The 16,939-nt window shown below is 42.4% G+C and overlaps 1 protein-coding gene across 1 annotated transcript in view; it reads left to right on the top strand.

The window, feature by feature from the left end:
• Nucleotides 1-241: 241 nt before the first annotated feature.
• MMP20 (matrix metallopeptidase 20) overlaps nt 242-16,939 on the top strand; it is a 52,030-nt gene continuing 35,332 nt past the window's right edge. The window contains exons 1-5 of the mRNA XM_049890025.1: nt 242-367; nt 7,014-7,261; nt 12,269-12,417; nt 15,230-15,355; nt 16,151-16,312. Of these exons, the coding sequence (XP_049745982.1) occupies nt 242-367; nt 7,014-7,261; nt 12,269-12,417; nt 15,230-15,355; nt 16,151-16,312 (811 nt within the window). The remainder of the gene's footprint in view (nt 368-7,013; nt 7,262-12,268; nt 12,418-15,229; nt 15,356-16,150; nt 16,313-16,939) is intronic.

Below are 16,939 nucleotides of genomic sequence, written 5' to 3' on the forward strand. Positions count from 1 at the left end.
TTCTTCTTTGTGACTTGATAAATCATGAAGAATGAAGCTTTCCCTGACTCCTGTGTACCGTTAAGTTACCCCGTCATCAGGGAGAGAAATAAGCTGTGTAATTACCATTTGAGACATGAATCATCCTTGCTCTGAGGGCTCAGACATGTTTCACTCTATAAAAGCAGCTCAAGGTCGAAGTGCAAACGTGCTCTGTCTGCCGTCCCCCAGGCTGATATAATTACTCAGCTACCGGGAAGAGATGAAGGTGCTCCCCGCATCTGGTCTTGCTGTCCTCTTCATCACTACTTTGAAGTTTTCCACTGCAGCCCCCTCCCTATTTGCAGCCACCTCCAGGACCTCAAGGAACAACTACCAACTTGCTCAGGTTTGTAAATCTTTGCACAATTCCGTCTTCCTCCCCCGTCCAGGAAAAGCTAAAACAGGAAATAAGTAAAAATCAGTTACTCTTTCTGAGTCATCTTGTAAGTCCACTGAAGTCTAATAGATACTATCTCCATGTACTAATAGATGGCATCTAAGACCGGCATCTGGTGCATATTAGATGTCCAGTGAACACATGTTGCATGACTGAGTAAATGAAAGAATAAATGTCTATCTAGGTATCTTGTCCCTTTCAAGTTTGAAATGGCTTACAAAAATACATGCAATACAAAAAAATTTTAAAAGAAGTATTTGAGGAATCATGGAGGAAGAAAAATAAGGGTAGAAAAATACAATGTAAGATTTGCATAGCAGATGGGGGTGGTAAATTTAGTGCTACACTTCCTAGCAGTTCACAACAAAAAGATTTCCAGGGTTTACATTTTTTTTTAATGACTCTTGGATTCATGATAAACTTGTTTAAAATTTAAGGTAGACCAAGTTTTTCCTGGGTGCCTAACCACTTCTCATTTTAGGCTTTCCTTTCTAAAGCATATTCCTGAACTATCTTCTTTGCTTACATTTTCTGCTTTTTCCATTTAAAATCTCTCCCCTGTTGACTGTTGGAAAGGATCCAATACAAAAAATTAATAGAATTTTTGCAAAGACTAAGTGACTCAAAAGTGTTTTTGCATGTGAGTGGAAGATGGAGATCTTTAACCTAAAGGTCGGGTCTCTAGTCTTGGAATTTCCAACACTAGTGAAAGGCGTGTGGCTGAGATGTTTTTGCTCTAGGGCCCCATCTGCCAAGAGTCTGTGATTACCAACTTGACCTCAAGGTTGCGTTCCCACCTGCCAGACTACACCTGTGTACAGGTCCAGTAGTCACACTCAGAGCTGGTTTTACAGTTCGCACCCACATGTCCCCGCAGATTGTGGACAGCACTTGCCCATTCTAATGGGTCAGTTGCCCATCACACCAGCTGCTAGCCATTTTGAATATCAGCCCTGCATATAACCAGCACAGTGAATGCTCAGTACAGGCCTGTTGAATTGAACTTCCTTTGACTTGAGCCTACTTTTAGATGAGCTAAATTCATAATAACTCAGAATACTAGATTCAATTTCAGATTGTAATTTATTGGTGCCACCTAGATGTGGGCTCTTAGTCCCACATGTATCTTGCCCCCACCCAGCCTCATGCCACTCAGTGACCCAGGAACTATAGAGGTTTTGTGTCGTCACCAGAAGGCCAGGCTGAAGTCAGAATAGATCTGAGGTGGCCAGAGACCCTGATTCTTGTCTAGTCAGCCAACACGGTCCTTTGTCCAAACTCAGCCACGCTCATTCATTTACATATTGTCTATGGCTGCTTTCCAGCTAGTGTATGGCCTGCTAAGCTGAAAATATTAACTATCCGACCCTTGACAGGCAAATATTAGCCAACCCCTGACCAGTCTGTATAGGAATAAGGCCAGAACCTATCCTTGCTAGGGGTGTTTGGGAAGAATGAGGCAGCCTCGGTACGTTGGAGACCTTTAGTGATTCCTTATCTCTTCCTCTCCAAAATAAATCAGCACTCCCTGGTCTGCCTTATGACACACTCTCAGAAAGACCTTAAATCAAGGAGCAAGGAAGCTTTTCACCTGGCAAACATCACCTACTCCTGCCTCCAGCAGATCTGATCATCAGCTCCAGGCAGGGACTCAACAGTCTTTAGGAGGTTGGAATGATCTGGTCATACCTCTGACATTGATTCCAGTGACTAGAAAGGATCAATGTCCCACCTTACAGTTTATTGAAATACATAACAAATTTCTCAGTCTTACAAAATAACAAACGAAAGCGACATGAAAAATAGGCAGCTTCAGTTGACTCATTCAACAGCATGCCTACTGTGTGCTGTGAACCAGGGTCCCTTCCAAGTAGTGGAAAAACATCAGTGAACAATCAAAGCCTCTGTTCTCCTGGTGCTTACATGGGGATGAGGAAGAGATCGACAAGCCAATCAATAAGTAGACACGATCACTTCAGGAAGTGACCAGTGACACTGAAAAAAAATTAATCAAAATAATAGAGAGTGATTGGGACAGTGAGGGACATTTTCAGCTGAGTAGTCCAGAGAGAGGAAACCCTGGTAGTGTAGTGGTTAAGTGCTATGGCTGCTAACCAAAGGGTTGGCAGTTCGAATCTGCCAGGTGCTCCTTGGAAACTCTATGGGGCAGTTCTACTCTGTTCTATAGGGTCACTATGAGTTGGAATCAATTCGACAGTGCTGGGTTTTTTTTGGTTAGGCCAGAGAGGCCTCTCTGAAGAAGTGACATCTGAGAGGAACCTGAACTATATGAAAGAGCCAGTCGTGTAAGGTCTAGGGACAGGACAATCCAGACAGAGGAAAAAGCAAGTGCAATGGCCTTGAGTGGGAAGGAGCTTGGAGTGTGGCTAGAGTTAAGAGACTGAAGGAAGAGGGGTACTCGATGAGTTCCAGAGATAGGCCAGGGCCAGCTGATTATCTGGGAGCCTGGGTCAGGTCAAGTACAACTCTCTTCTTTCTAGATCATTCACTAAGAGAGAACAAATGACTTCTTGTGCCTGGAAAAACCAGACAATGTTTCCAAATACTGTACACTTCTCCCTCCAACACTGAGGGACACTATAATCTACACTTGAAAGAATAAGCAGGTGTTTAGTTTATTTATTTAATGGTAACATGTTGTCTACCAACCAACCAATCAGTTGCCATCAAGCTGGCTGACTCATGGCAACCTCAGGTGTGCTAGAGTAGAACTGAGCTCCACAGGGCTTTCAATGTCTATGTCTTTCGAATCAACTTCCTACGACTCAAGGCCAGGGTTAGAGTGAGGCAAGTGAGGCAGGGTCAGAGCCTGTCTTTATTTAAAAGTTTGATATTTTGTTTATCGTGGATTTTTTGCATAAATTTTGATTTTTTTTAATATTGCATTAAAATATTATTTGTCTTAATCACTGAGTTTCTGGTACTTCCTCACTCACTTCACCCTTATACTGGTTCATGACTATATATCTACGTGTTTGTAACCATACACAAACACTTTGGTTCACTAACACAGTTTATATTGCAATACTAGTTGCAAACATGTTTTACACTGAACATATCATGAGCATCTTTCCTTACATGGCCTTAATTTGTGAAACCAAAATCAGAATATAGAGTATAGCACATAACCTAACAAAAGAACAAAATACTTGAAGTCAAAACTGTCTCAGAAACACACACCAAACTACAGCCCAGGAACTTCACTCTTGGTTTATATCCAGGAGAAAAGAAAACATATGCCCACCAAAAGCATATACAAGAATTGTTATAGTAGCTTTATTTATAATAGCCAAAAATTAAAATCAAATAGAAAAGCATCCATATTCTTGGCTAGAAAAACCCACCATCATCAATTAAATCATCAATTCCCCTTAAGTTAATATATAATTTTAGCATTATCCCAATTTAAAAAAAGATCAATAATTATGCTTAAATAAACCTAAATGAAAAAAAAAACTGTCTCAGAAAATCTGAAACATCTAGTCTTACTTACAGAGCACAGCTCTGAGGAGCAGGGTCCAGGCACGGCCATGCGCATCACATTGTCACAGCATCAACCTGAGCACACAGGAATGACTTATAGAATCAGTGTCATCATACAAAAAAAGATCAGAAACTTAACATGATTACTTAAGGTTGCCCAATCAGAGAGGGAAACAGAGACAAACACTTTTGCTTCAGAGACACCTCACTCAGGATTCAGGGTCAGGGCCTTCTGTGTCGCCTCTCCCTTTTCCTCCTCTTGGGTTTTCATCTCACCTAGGATCTTTTACCAGGAACCGCCACCAGGAAGGAGCCCTGGTGGTGCAGTGGTTAAGAGCTTGGCAGCTGATCAAAAGGTCAGCAGTTCAAATCCACCAGCCCCTCCCTGGAAACCCTGTGGGGCAGTTCTACTCTGTCCTATAGGGTTGCTATGAGTCGGAATCGACTCGACAGCAATGCGTTTTTACCGCCAGGAAGGTGTAAGCTCCTCTCAAGTGCAGGCCAGGGAGGAAATGGGGCATCCTCTCCAAGCAAGTGATTCTTACTCCGTTTTATTTTTCCTCAACAATGACAGTCCACTTTCACTGCAGAAAACTTTGGGATAGAGGAAAGAATAGGAGGTCCCTGGGTGACCGAAACGGTTTGCACTCTACTCCTAACCGAAAGGTTGGTGGTTCGAATATACCCAGTGGCACCTCGGAAGGAAGGTCTGGTGATCTGCTTCCATAAAGATTACAGCCAAGAAAACCGAACGGAGTGGTTTTACTCTGTAATGCATCCATAACTAAAAAAAAAAAAAAAAACCAAACCTGTTGCTGTCAAGTCAATTCCGATTCATAGCGACCGTACAGGACAGAGTAGAACTGCCCCATAGAGTTTCCAAGGAGCGCCTGGTGGATTCGAACTGCCGACCTTTTGGTTAACAGCCAAGCTCTAAACCACTATGCCACCAGGGTTTCCTATGTATATGTATACATATGTATATACACATATATCCATGTAAATTTATATACAGACACATATGTATATGTGTATAAATACTTGGTTTGGTTTATTTATGAAATTGTGATTATAATCTGTATAATGATTTCTGCCTTTCTCAGTATATTGCCATTGTATTGAGAGCATTATTCCATGTCATTAAGTATTTTTCAAAAAGGTGACCATAGTAGAGACCTAGTATTACCTCACATGGATATATAACATCTACCAAATCCTCTATTGTTAATATTAAGTCTGCTTCTACTTTTTTTATTATTTATATATAAAGATATGAATATAGAATACGTAAATAAATAATATACATGATTCATATAATATATAAATGTTTGGTTAATAGGTAATATGTAAATAAATAATACATGATTTATATATCATAAATAACATACATAATATGTAAACATAAACTTTTTTATATGTATGATAAAATGTACATAAATCTGTAGCCGCACTTATTTTCCTGAAATAAGCAGGTGAAGTTTCGGCTCAAAGCCAGGCTCCGACCCTTCACTTGCACAGCCCTGCTTCATTTGCCTCTCCCTAATCGAGCCCTGAGCCACAGAAAAGTATTTTGAACAATATAACCAAACCAAACGCGTTGCGGTCCTGTCAACTCATAGCGACTCTATAGAGCAGAATAGAACTGCCCCATAGGGTTTCCAGGATGCAGCTGGTGGATTCAAATTGCCCACGTGTTGGTTAGCGGCTGAGCTCTTAACCACTGTGCCACCAGGGTTCCTTGAACAATATATTAGGGGTTTTAAGCCTTTACAAAAATCTTAAATTGTATGGTTAATTTTACTTGCTTCAAGGGGCAAAGAGCCTGTCCTAGGAAAATTGCCCCATAGAAACAACCTCCACCCCTTGAAGTACTGAAGGCACCCGAATTGATTAAAAGCCTCAGGTGGGAAATAGGTTGACTCTCTGGCTTAGTATAGAATGAGGGGCTGGAAGATAATGTCTCCGAGAATTTAAAATCCTGATCTTGTATGTACGATGAAAATGTGATCCCTGTAAGGTTTATCAGAGAAACTGGATAGTCTGTGTTTTGTAAATTGGATAAAGAACTTCGATGGCAAAATATTAAAGCAAAATTACACATTCATTATAGAACTGTAAAATGCAGACGAGCCAAAAGAAAAAATTGAAGTAATCTAAAATCTCCACTACCCAAAGATAACCATTGCTAATAATTTGGAGTATACCATTCTAAGCTTTATCTATGCTGATATACCTAATTTTTTCAAAAATATACTTGTCTTAGTTTCCTAGAGCTGGTAAAACAAAATGCCAAAAAGTGGGGGACTTTAAAGAACAGAAATTTATTTTCTCACAGTTCAGAAGGTTAGAGGTCCGGGCAAGAGTATCAGTCTTATCAGTTCCCTCCGAGGGCTCTGAGACAGGACATGTTCCGTGCCTCTCCTACCTTCTAGTGGCTGCCAGCAGCCCTTGGCATTCCTTTGCTGCTTGTAGATGTATCTTCATACAATGTCTACCCCTGTGTGTGACTCTGTTTTCATACCTATGCTTCTCTTTCATAAAACACCACTCACAGGGAATAGGATTAGGACCCACCTGACTGTAGCTGTTGTTAGGTGCCGTTGAGTTGTTTCTGACTCGTAAAGACTCTGTGTACAACAAAACAAAACACTGCCCAGTCCTGCGCCATCCCCATGATCATTGTTACGCTTGAGCCCATTGTTACAGCCACTGTGTCAATCCATCTTGTTGAGGGTCTTCTTCATTTTCATTGACCCTCTACTTTACCAAGCACAATGACCTTCTCCAGGGACTGGTCCCACCTGATAACATTTTTTTTTTTTAACTATAGTAAAAGTAGGACCTCATTAATTTAACTGATAACACCTGGGGAAAAAAAACCCTACTTCCCCAAACAAGGTCACATTTACTGGTGCAGGGGTTAGGACTTCAACATTTTTTTTCCAGGAGCGGGGGGGGAGGGAGCACAATTTAATCCAATACTCTGCATTCCATTTGTAATATATCAGGAATATTGTCCCCTCTCTTATCCAAGCAAGAGTGTTTCCCAGAGACTATGCCACAGACATGTCAGCCTGCTTTTTCGTTTCAGGCATATCTTGACAAGTATTACACAAAGGAAGGAGGACACCAGATTGGTGAGATGGTTGCAAGAGGAGGCAATGCCATGGTAAAGAAGATAAAGGAGCTGCAAGCATTCTTTGGCCTCAAAGTCACCGGGAAGTTAGACCAGTTGACCATAGACGTGATCAAGAAGCCTCGCTGTGGAGTTCCTGATGTGGCAAACTATCGCCTCTTCCCAGGTGAACCCAAATGGAAAAAAAATACTTTGACATACAGGTAATGAGATCGAGTCTTCCCAAATTCAGAGAGAAACACCCTCTCTCTCTCTTTTTTTTCTTTTCTTTAAAAAATAACCCCTTTCGATCTGCATGAAATCATGACTCATTACAATCATGAGAAAGTTTTCGGTCTGACCTTTAGACAATGACAACGGTAATTCACTAGAAAATACGATCTCAGGATTATCATAATGACTAGCCATCATTAGGCATTAGGGACAATTTTACCAGTTAGAAACAACTCATTTTTCTTTAAATAAAAATAATTTAGTCAGGATTAATAACCTGACGGTATCAACTCTGAGTGGTGCAGTTAACACACTTGGCTGCTAACCAACAGATTGGAGATTCGAGTCTGCCCAGGGGTGCCTCCAAAGACAGTCCTGGCAATCTAATTCTGAAAAATCAGCCTTTGAAAACCCTATGGAACACAATCCTACCTCAGCCCACGAGGGGTCACCATGAGTTGGCAGCGACCCAAAGGCAACTGGTTTACTGACTTATCAGCCAGTTTCCCTAAAACAACCTGCTCAGTTAGGATAAAATTCATGAATTAAATTAGCTTTTTTCATTCATTCAAAAAAATCAGTTATTATTTTTTAAGTGCCTGCTGTAAGCATTCAATTTGAGGGATATAAACATGACTGCATCATCTTCTCTGGCCTCCGGGAACTCACAGTTCTTTGGGGGAAGAGGCCACGGGCTGGGCAGGCAGTGACATGCGAGTCTGATTTGAAGTTTAAGTAAGAGCGGTCTATCTTTATGCCCAGTCCCCCCATCTCCACACTCTAGAGAACCCCCTATCTGGACATCCTCTGGATCCTCTGACCTTGTCCTCCCCTGGCACGAGGACTCTGTGTCGTCCAAGGCACACACCCAACCAGAATATATGCCCTCCCCATGTTCTTGGTACCCAGGGTCAGATCCCTTACCCCAGCAGCCTGGACCCGGTTCTGGGGCCACTGTAGGCCTTCCTCCAAGGTCCAGCCAACCAAGAGTATTCACCCCTCCCGTGGAACAGGGGTAGATCATGGATATGTGAGCCTCTCAAATGCCGGATGGCAAGGGCGTTCGAAGAGAAGGGAGCATCTATTGGCCACGTGCCTCTATTGTATCCTTGCCCCAGGCCTTGCAAGTGGTAGGGGTTTTCCAAGTAGAAAAACAGGGCTAGCAAACAACAGGAGTGAGGGAGGGGGCTTGGTGTGTTTCAGCAGCAACCAGCGTGTGAAGAGGAGTAGGGGGTGCAGGAAGGGGCTGCTGGGAAGTGAAGCTGGAGAGGCAATCTGAGGGCAGCTACAATATGACCTTAAGGAGTCTGGACCTTATCCCAGGGCGGTGGAGAGCCAGGGTAGGATCTGGCCCAGGTTTTGTATTTAGAATGAGCACACCTGGACGATGACTAGGGGTGGGGAAAGGATGGAAAAGGCTGGACTGTTGCAAAAGCCCAAGCACTGATGTGCTGCGCTATCTCATAACCAACAGTCATCTTTAAATTTTTCAAGAATTTTGTAAGCCAGTTGTTAAACTTCTAAGAATTTTATAAGCTGGCTGTTAAATACAGCGTTCACTACAAGTTAAATTTTATAAACTTACAATTAAATGTCATAAACAAAGGTTAATTGAAACTTACCACTTTATAAGGTTATTTACACCTATTTTATCTGTATGGAAGACAATACTATACAATGGTGTGTTACTGCTCATCTGTTTCCAACTTCCCCTTCGTGATGGCAAGCTTACAGCTTGAAATTAGCCATAGAGAGAGTACTCAGAACATGGAAATCGGGAAGCCCTACAAATCAGAACTTTTTTTCTCCACAGAGCCAGGTGCTAAACTGTACCGGCAAACCTGTGAGTCCAGGTGGCCAAGTGATCAAATGAGGGAGTCAGGCACAGGGAGGCCGGATGATTCTGTTAGGCTACTTGTTACCTGCTGTTAGCCTATACGTCCAGCAGGTGGCGCTCTGAACACAATTATTGCTTTCAAGACTGAGACGTCTACAAAAACAGCCCCGGGAAAGAAAAACCCCATAAGGAGTTGAACGTAGCAGTGATTATAAGATACCAAATTTTATATAAATCCATGGAGTTTTTCCCATCGTTTTTTGAAAATAAACTGTATCCTAGAATTTCAGGCTGGGACCATACACAACCAAGATCAAAAATCAGGATAATTTGGAACTTGAAGTACAGTATGCTTGTGATAAATTAAAGAACCCCACCCCTGGGCAAGGGCAGTCTCCTCAACACACAGTGCCCATCTGCTCTTGTTCCTGAACAACCCCCCCCCCCACCCCGTCCCGCCCCGACCCCTCCAATAAAAGGCACTAAAAACAAAAAACCGTATCCCTGAGTGGGACTCCTAGCAACCCTACAGGACAGAGTAGAACTGCCCCATAGGGTTTCCAAGGAGTGTCTGGTGGATTTGAACTGCCGGCCTTTTGGTTAGCAGCCGTAGTCCGTAATCTCTGCCCACGAGGGCTCCCAAAAAAGGGCACAAGAGGCTACCTTAAGGAGCCCTCGTGGCACAATGGTTAAGCACTCAGCTGCTAACTGAAAGGTTGGCAGTTCAAACCCACCTAGCAGCTCCACAGGAGAAAAATCTGGCAACCTGCTTCCGTAAAGATTACAGCCCAGAAACCCACTGGGGAAGTTTTACTCATGGGGTCGCTATGAGTTAAAAATTGATTCAACAGGCACACAATAACAAGAAAGGCTTAGTACTCTATCCATATAGCTACTGGATCTCAGGATAGCTTCTTATAATGCTGAGAATAAAAAAGACAAAATAGAACATAATGTGTAAGCTTTGGAGTCAGACCTGGGCTGAAACCCTGACTAATCATAAAATGTAGATAATTATTATTATTACCCATTTCTTAAAGGTTGTTGTGAGGATTATACGAGATACTACACTAAAAAGTGCTTAGAACAGTGTCCAGCTCACAGTTCGCGTTCAGCGAATATTAGCTGTTATGACTGTTGCCTTATCAGTTTCTAGAGCCTGAGTAGACCTTTCCCAATGTTCTTCTCTGGTGCCACTGCTTTCTCCAATTGCGTCTTCTCCAACCCAAACATGCAGTCAGCTCAAAGATACGGCTGACTTGTCTTTAATGAGAGGGAATTTCAAGGTACTAACTACACAGGCCTAACAGGGCCCCAACTCTACAGAGTCAAGGTAAATCACCGATTTGTATTATGCAGTGGGTTTGGCATATTTCAAAAGCATTAGATGGTCCCTTAAAGGTCTTCCTGGAGCCCTGGCAGTGCAGTGGTTAAGAGTTCAGCAGCTAACCAAAATGTCGACAGTTTGAATCTACCAGGCGCTCCTTGGAAAACCCATGGGGCGGTTCTACTCTGTCTTATAGGGTCGCTCTGAGTCGGAATCAACTGGACAGCAATCAGTTTGGTTTTTGGTGTCTCTGTGGGACATGGAACCCTGGTGGCACAATGGTTAAGAACTCAGCTGCTAACCAAAAGGTTGGCAGTTCAAATCCACCAGGTGCTCCTTGGAAACCTTATACAGCACTTCTACTTCATCCTATAGGGTCGCTATGAGTTAAAATTGACCTGAAAGTAATGGGTTTGAGGTTGTGTGTGTGTGTGTGTGTGTGTGTGTGTGTGTGTGTGTGTGTGTGTTTCGGGGGGTTCTATGAGACACGATCCCTTCCCTTTTAGATCCCAGGATTACTGCTGTTGGTTTCTAGTTGAATTTGCACCACCCACATTAGAATAGGGAAACCCTGGTTGCATAGTGGTTAAGTGCTATGGCTGCTAACCAAAAGGTCGGCAGTTTGAATCCACCAGGCACTCCTTGGAAACTCTATGGGGCAGTTCTACTCTGTCCTGTAGGGTCACTATGAGTCAGAATCAACTCAATGGCAATGGGTTTGGGTTTTTTTTGTTTGTTTGTTTGTTTACATTAGAATAGAGCCCTGGTGGTGCAATGGTTAGGTGCAACCTGGGATAGTTGTTAAAACGCAGAATCCTGGACCATACCTCTGTGTTTAACAAATTTCCCAGGTAGTTATCATAGGTCTTAAAGTTGACAACCACTGGGCAGACCCTTAAACCATCAGCTTTTATTCATTAATTCATCCGTTTATCAAGTATTTGCCAACCTCCTACTATGTGCAAAACATTGCACTAGGAGTTGGAAGAGAGAAATACGCTCACCTCCTGCTCTCAAATTACTCTAGACCGTTGACTCACAGAACTGGCTTCCCCCTTTGCATCCGTATTTCAGCCCAGCCCTAGGTCCAAGGTGGAAGTTTCTCTCTCTTACCATGCCTTTTCATGTTGCCAGAAGCCTCCAGCCCCTGGGCTCCAGAACTCAAGTCCTGGAGATCCACCAACTCTGCCTGCACTCACCTTTGTCCAAAAGCTCTACATTGTTCTACCTTCCCATGTCATTCTCACAAGAAGACTTGCTGAGAGGTTCACCCATTTTTCAGTCTGAATAAGCATACTTTTTTAAAGCTAGCACTTCTTTAAGAAATGCATTCTTTTTAGAAAAGACATTCCCCAACAGCCCTAGGGAAATCCCAGTGGCTTTCAAATAACAATTTGCAAAACCTCAAAACTCCGCACAGATATATTTTTTACAGTAGAAATTTTTCAGTCCCTTTTGGGGAGAAAGAGGTCCCTTTGCAATTAAAACCACTTTCAGGAAAATGGACCTCTTGCTACTTATAAAGTTACACAAGGTATTATTCTTTATAATTAGTGGTAGTATAATAACAATAAAAGCCAAGCTGTTTCAACCCCATTTTCTCAATTATCTCTCATTTCTCCCCTTCATGTTTCATGTTGTCTAGCATGTTCCAGTATTTTAACAAATAGAAAAGCAAAATAAGAATTATTGTTTTGGAGGAAAGAAAATCTCACCTAAATTGTACGTTTATGTTCAATATTTTTATTTATAATACAATCTGTAACGTAATTTTTGCCTTCTTCACTTGGAAGCATTTTCTGAAAGGAAAACGTGTTCCCTTTATTTTCACAGAATATCCAAATACACGTCTTCCATGAGTTCAGCCGATGTGGACAAAGCAATCGAGATGGCCTTGCAGGCCTGGAGCAGTGCCATCCCTCTGAGCTTTGTAAAATTAAACACGGGAGAAGCAGACATAATGATCTCTTTTGAAACTGGAGGTACTGTGGTGCTTCTTGGATTTTGTCTACTGAAACTGTTTCAATACTGTTCCTTCTACAAAATTTAACCTATCTGATCAGCACAATCTTCCTTCACACAATGATGTGATGGGCAGAGGTGGAGATCCCAACAAAGCCCACTGGTTCTTAGGGCCATAAAATAGAAACAGGGGAGTTTTTGGCATTTCTTGTCATCATCAGACTCAGCTGCAGAAGGGATTCAACGTAACCAGTTTTCATCAGGTTTTGCCCCACTACCAGTTGTCTTTGTTATCTAGTGCTGCTATAACAGAAATACCACAAGTGATGGCTTTAACAAAGGGAAATTTATTCTCTCAGAGTTTAGGAGGCTAGAAGTCCAAATCGGAGCACCAGCTCTAGTGGAAGGCTTTCTCTCTCTGTCTCTCTGGGGAAAGGTCTTTGTCATCAATCTTCCCCCGATCTAGGAGCTTCTCAGCACGAGGACCCCAGGTCCAAAGGGCATACTCTGCCCCCGGCTCTTCTTTCTTGGTGGTAGGAGGTCTCTCTCCTCTCTGCTCGATTCTGTCTTTTATATCTCAAAAAAGATTGACTCTATCTACAACCTAATCCCGTAGATTTCATCCTGCCTCGTTAAACATAACTGCCTCTAATCCTGCCTCATTAACATCATAGAGGTTAGGATTTTCAACACAGGATAAATACATCAGATCACAAAATGGAGGACAACCACACAATACTAGGAATCGTGGCCTAGCCAGGCTGACACACATTTTGGGGGGACACAATTCAAATCATAAGACCAGTAAAAAGAGGAAACAAAAACAGTTGCCATCAAGTCAACTCCTACTCATGATGACCCCATGTGTCAGAGTAGAATTCTGCCCCATAGGATTATCAGTGGTTGACTTTCCAGATCACCAGGCTTTTCTTCCAAGGCCCTCTGGGTGGACTCCAACTCGAACTGCCAATCTTTTGGTTTGCGACCAAGCGTTTAACCATTTGCACCACCCAGGGGATTCCTTTACCCCGTTAAGGGACAAATTCTGTGAGATTTAACTTTCCTATAGAAAAGGAGCTCTGGTAGTGCAATGTTTAAGCACTCAGTTGCTAACCAAAAGGTCGGTGGTTCAAATCTACCAGCCACTCCATGGGAGAAAAGGCCTGGCAATCTGCCCCCATAAAGATGATAGTCTAGGAAACCCTATGGAGTAGTTCTACCCTGTCCTAGAGGGTCACTATGAATCAGAGTCAACTCAACGACACACAACAACGACATTTGCTAGAAGGCCACCTGATCTCGTCCCATTACCACCATTATGTTCTTTACTATATACCCTTCCGTATCAGCCAAGAATCTCCCACTTGTATCTTCACTGAAGCAATAAATACCACAGTGACCATAACACAGCTTCTCCCTCTGCAGCAATGGTTAGGAGAGTTGCTGTCTTGCTCACAACTTGCTGACTACCTTTTGGGAATAGCCAGACCTCACCGGTGCCTGTGAGGCCTGCCTATCACTTGGCCCACTTCTTCTCCACCCCACCACCCACACTGGTAAGGAGTAGAGATGTAAGTTTGCACAGGAATTGGCGGAAAACTTTGAGCCCTTTTTTAGGGAAACTTGTCCAGTTAGTAGATAATGGGAAGATCAGTTGCCCGTGAATTTCCTCACCTTCCTCAGTTTCCTAAGAATTAACTATTTGCCATTGCTTCTTCACCTCCATACATAACATTTCTATATTTGTCCCAGTCCATTCGAGCCTTGATCTTAATTTTAATCTGATTTCACTAGAGTAAAAAATGTTGAGGCACTAGAAGAAAGAAGATCAAGCAAGCCCTGGATGTAGCCTGGCCCAGGGTACCAACAGCTCTAACTCTGGGTCTCCTGTTCCTCCTGGACGGCTAAGGCCACCACCAATGAAGTGTCAGAGCAGCATGGCTCAGGGAGCTTTGGAGGCCATGGAGATGACACCTGGCTCTCTTTTGATCTTTCAAGCTGGTGTCCTGTACCTCAAAAAACAAGCTCACTGGGGACTGTGCTGCCACTGCATTAGGTCCTCAGGGCACGCAACCTGATTAGACTACACAGCACTGGAACCTGGGGAAATAGCATAGCAGAACTGTTTTGTTTTGTTTAAAAAAAAAAAAAAACCCCAAAAGGTGTCCTCACCAAAACCCGGAAAATCGTGAAATGTAGCTTCTATTGTTTTCCTTTTCTTCCTCCTGCTTTTATTAAATTTCTAATGAACAATTAATTAAAAATGAAGATAATAAACCAAAACATAATGTTAGGGTTTTATAGACACCTTTACTACTTTCATAAGTTGTATATCAAAATTAGATTCAGAGAAATTTTTTTTGACATGCCCTTAAATCATATTATATTGTGCTGTAGAAACAGAAAGCCCACACTTGCTCAATTTACTTTTACCCGAATGACATATTGAAAGCCATACTCTGTCAATAGCGTCACATTCCAAAAAGCAGCCTAGGATGTCTAGTGACTCTCTGCTCTTTCTCCTTTTGCAACCTATGGCAGGTAAATAGTCCACAGTATGCCACGTGCCAGTTAACAGATGTTGCAATAAAATTTTAAAAAACATAAAAAGCTTTATACACCTAATGGTTACTGTCTTTGAAGAACAAAACAGCCTTTTTTACATTTCAATGAACAGGTTACTCATTGACATGTGAATATCACAAAGTAAATTTACTTGCGTGGTAACTGTCAATGCTATTCAAAACGGTGTCCATTCTCTGTACTGTCGCGTGCCCCTCAGAACTGCTAGAAGGACTCAGGTCTCACAGGCGTTTCTCCCCACTTGTTTAGATCACGGGGATTCCTACCCATTCGATGGTCCTCGAGGGACTCTGGCCCATGCATTTGCACCTGGAGAAGGCCTGGGAGGAGATACACATTTCGACAATGCTGAGAAGTGGACTATGGGAATGAATGGTATATATGCACAATTCACCATAACCTGGAAAATATTGTACCTTCTTCTGGGCCTCCATCATGAAACCTTGAGGTTCAACGTCCCAAGCCACCCTTTAACTAGGGGGGCTGACTAGGAAAAACAAGTAAGCCAAAAATCCGAAAGGGAACACCATAAGGGAAAACGATTCACCCTCAATGTGCTATAGACTTGTCTGATCTCTGTTTCATAGCATATAATCTCGAGAATCAGCGGTCCGCTCCTCAACACACAGCTCTCTTTTTCTTAAACTACGTAGGATTTATTGCTCCTTACTTATACTTGGCAACAGGCTATGTTCAGAAATGATCTGAGGGAATCAGGACTCTCCTGAGAAGTTGATTGGGATGGGCATAAAAGTCCCAGAATAGCATGCAGTTTATCTAGAAATCTGCAGTGTGGTACCTGTGTGGACCAGAAGGTGTTGGCTGTGGTAGAAGGAAGCCAGCAAAGCACCGATGGTCGAACTCTACATATTACTGCTAAATATCATCACCACTATTAACACCAAGGACCGTCTTTATCATTTCATAGGACAGTCACCGACAATAAGCAGAATGAATTGATTTACATTTCCACTCCTCCCAGGCCCCTTCTAGCCAAGGTGGAAAGAACTAAAGTCATCAAAGTACCTGAATAACCTACCAACCTTTGAATAATAATGAAAAAGGAATGAAATTAACTCTAATAGTGTCATAAATGATCCTGTAAAGACAGAAGATGGAGAAGACAAAAATCTGTGTTGATGCTGTCTTTTTCTCTCTCCTATTATTTAGGCTTCAATTTATTCACTGTTGCTGCTCATGAATTTGGCCATGCACTGGGCCTGGCCCACTCCACAGATCCGTCAGCACTGATGTATCCAACTTATAAGTACCAGCATCCCTATGGATTTCGCCTCCCCAAGGACGATGTGAAAGGGATCCAGGCATTGTATGGTATAGTCCCTGCACTTCTTTGACTACGAATTCTGAAAGTGACAGGCATTCAGACTCCAGCTCAGAGAACATGTACTGCATTGGTAAAGATTAAGCTAGAAACCACAGCCCCAGCTATGTCCTTTTATGAAGAGCTTCTTTACCAGTTACGAATACTGTTTTCTATAGAAAACACAATCATTTGTCTAGTTTTTTGAGTACAGATCAGGATTTACGTACTGTGAGAAGATGATGTATTCTGTAGTTAAATATAAATGATGCTCACCTATTTGCAGATAAGTAACCCTATCTTCCTAAAAATAGTAATGATGCTGATAGTAACCATAGCACCCAGTTGTACAGACAATCTGCATTGTCTTTGCGGTATAAAACCTTTCACATGTGTAACTTTATACCATTCTCATGACAAGCCTATGGGGTGTGATGTAGTGATGTGTTTTTTCTTGTTTGGTAGCTGAGAAAGCAGAGGCTTAAACACAGCAAGTGTCCTAAGATATTCAAAGCTATTTCAAGGGTTAAATTCTTGGAAAGATAATAAAGGATAAGTAGAAACTCTGTGGGGGAAGCGGTGGTAGAGTGGTGGAATCCTCACCTTCCATGCAGGAGACACTGGTTCGATTACCAGGC

This window comes from Elephas maximus, chromosome 7 (assembly GCF_024166365.1).
Source record: "Elephas maximus indicus isolate mEleMax1 chromosome 7, mEleMax1 primary haplotype, whole genome shotgun sequence".
NCBI classification, from domain to species: domain Eukaryota; kingdom Metazoa; phylum Chordata; class Mammalia; order Proboscidea; family Elephantidae; genus Elephas; species Elephas maximus.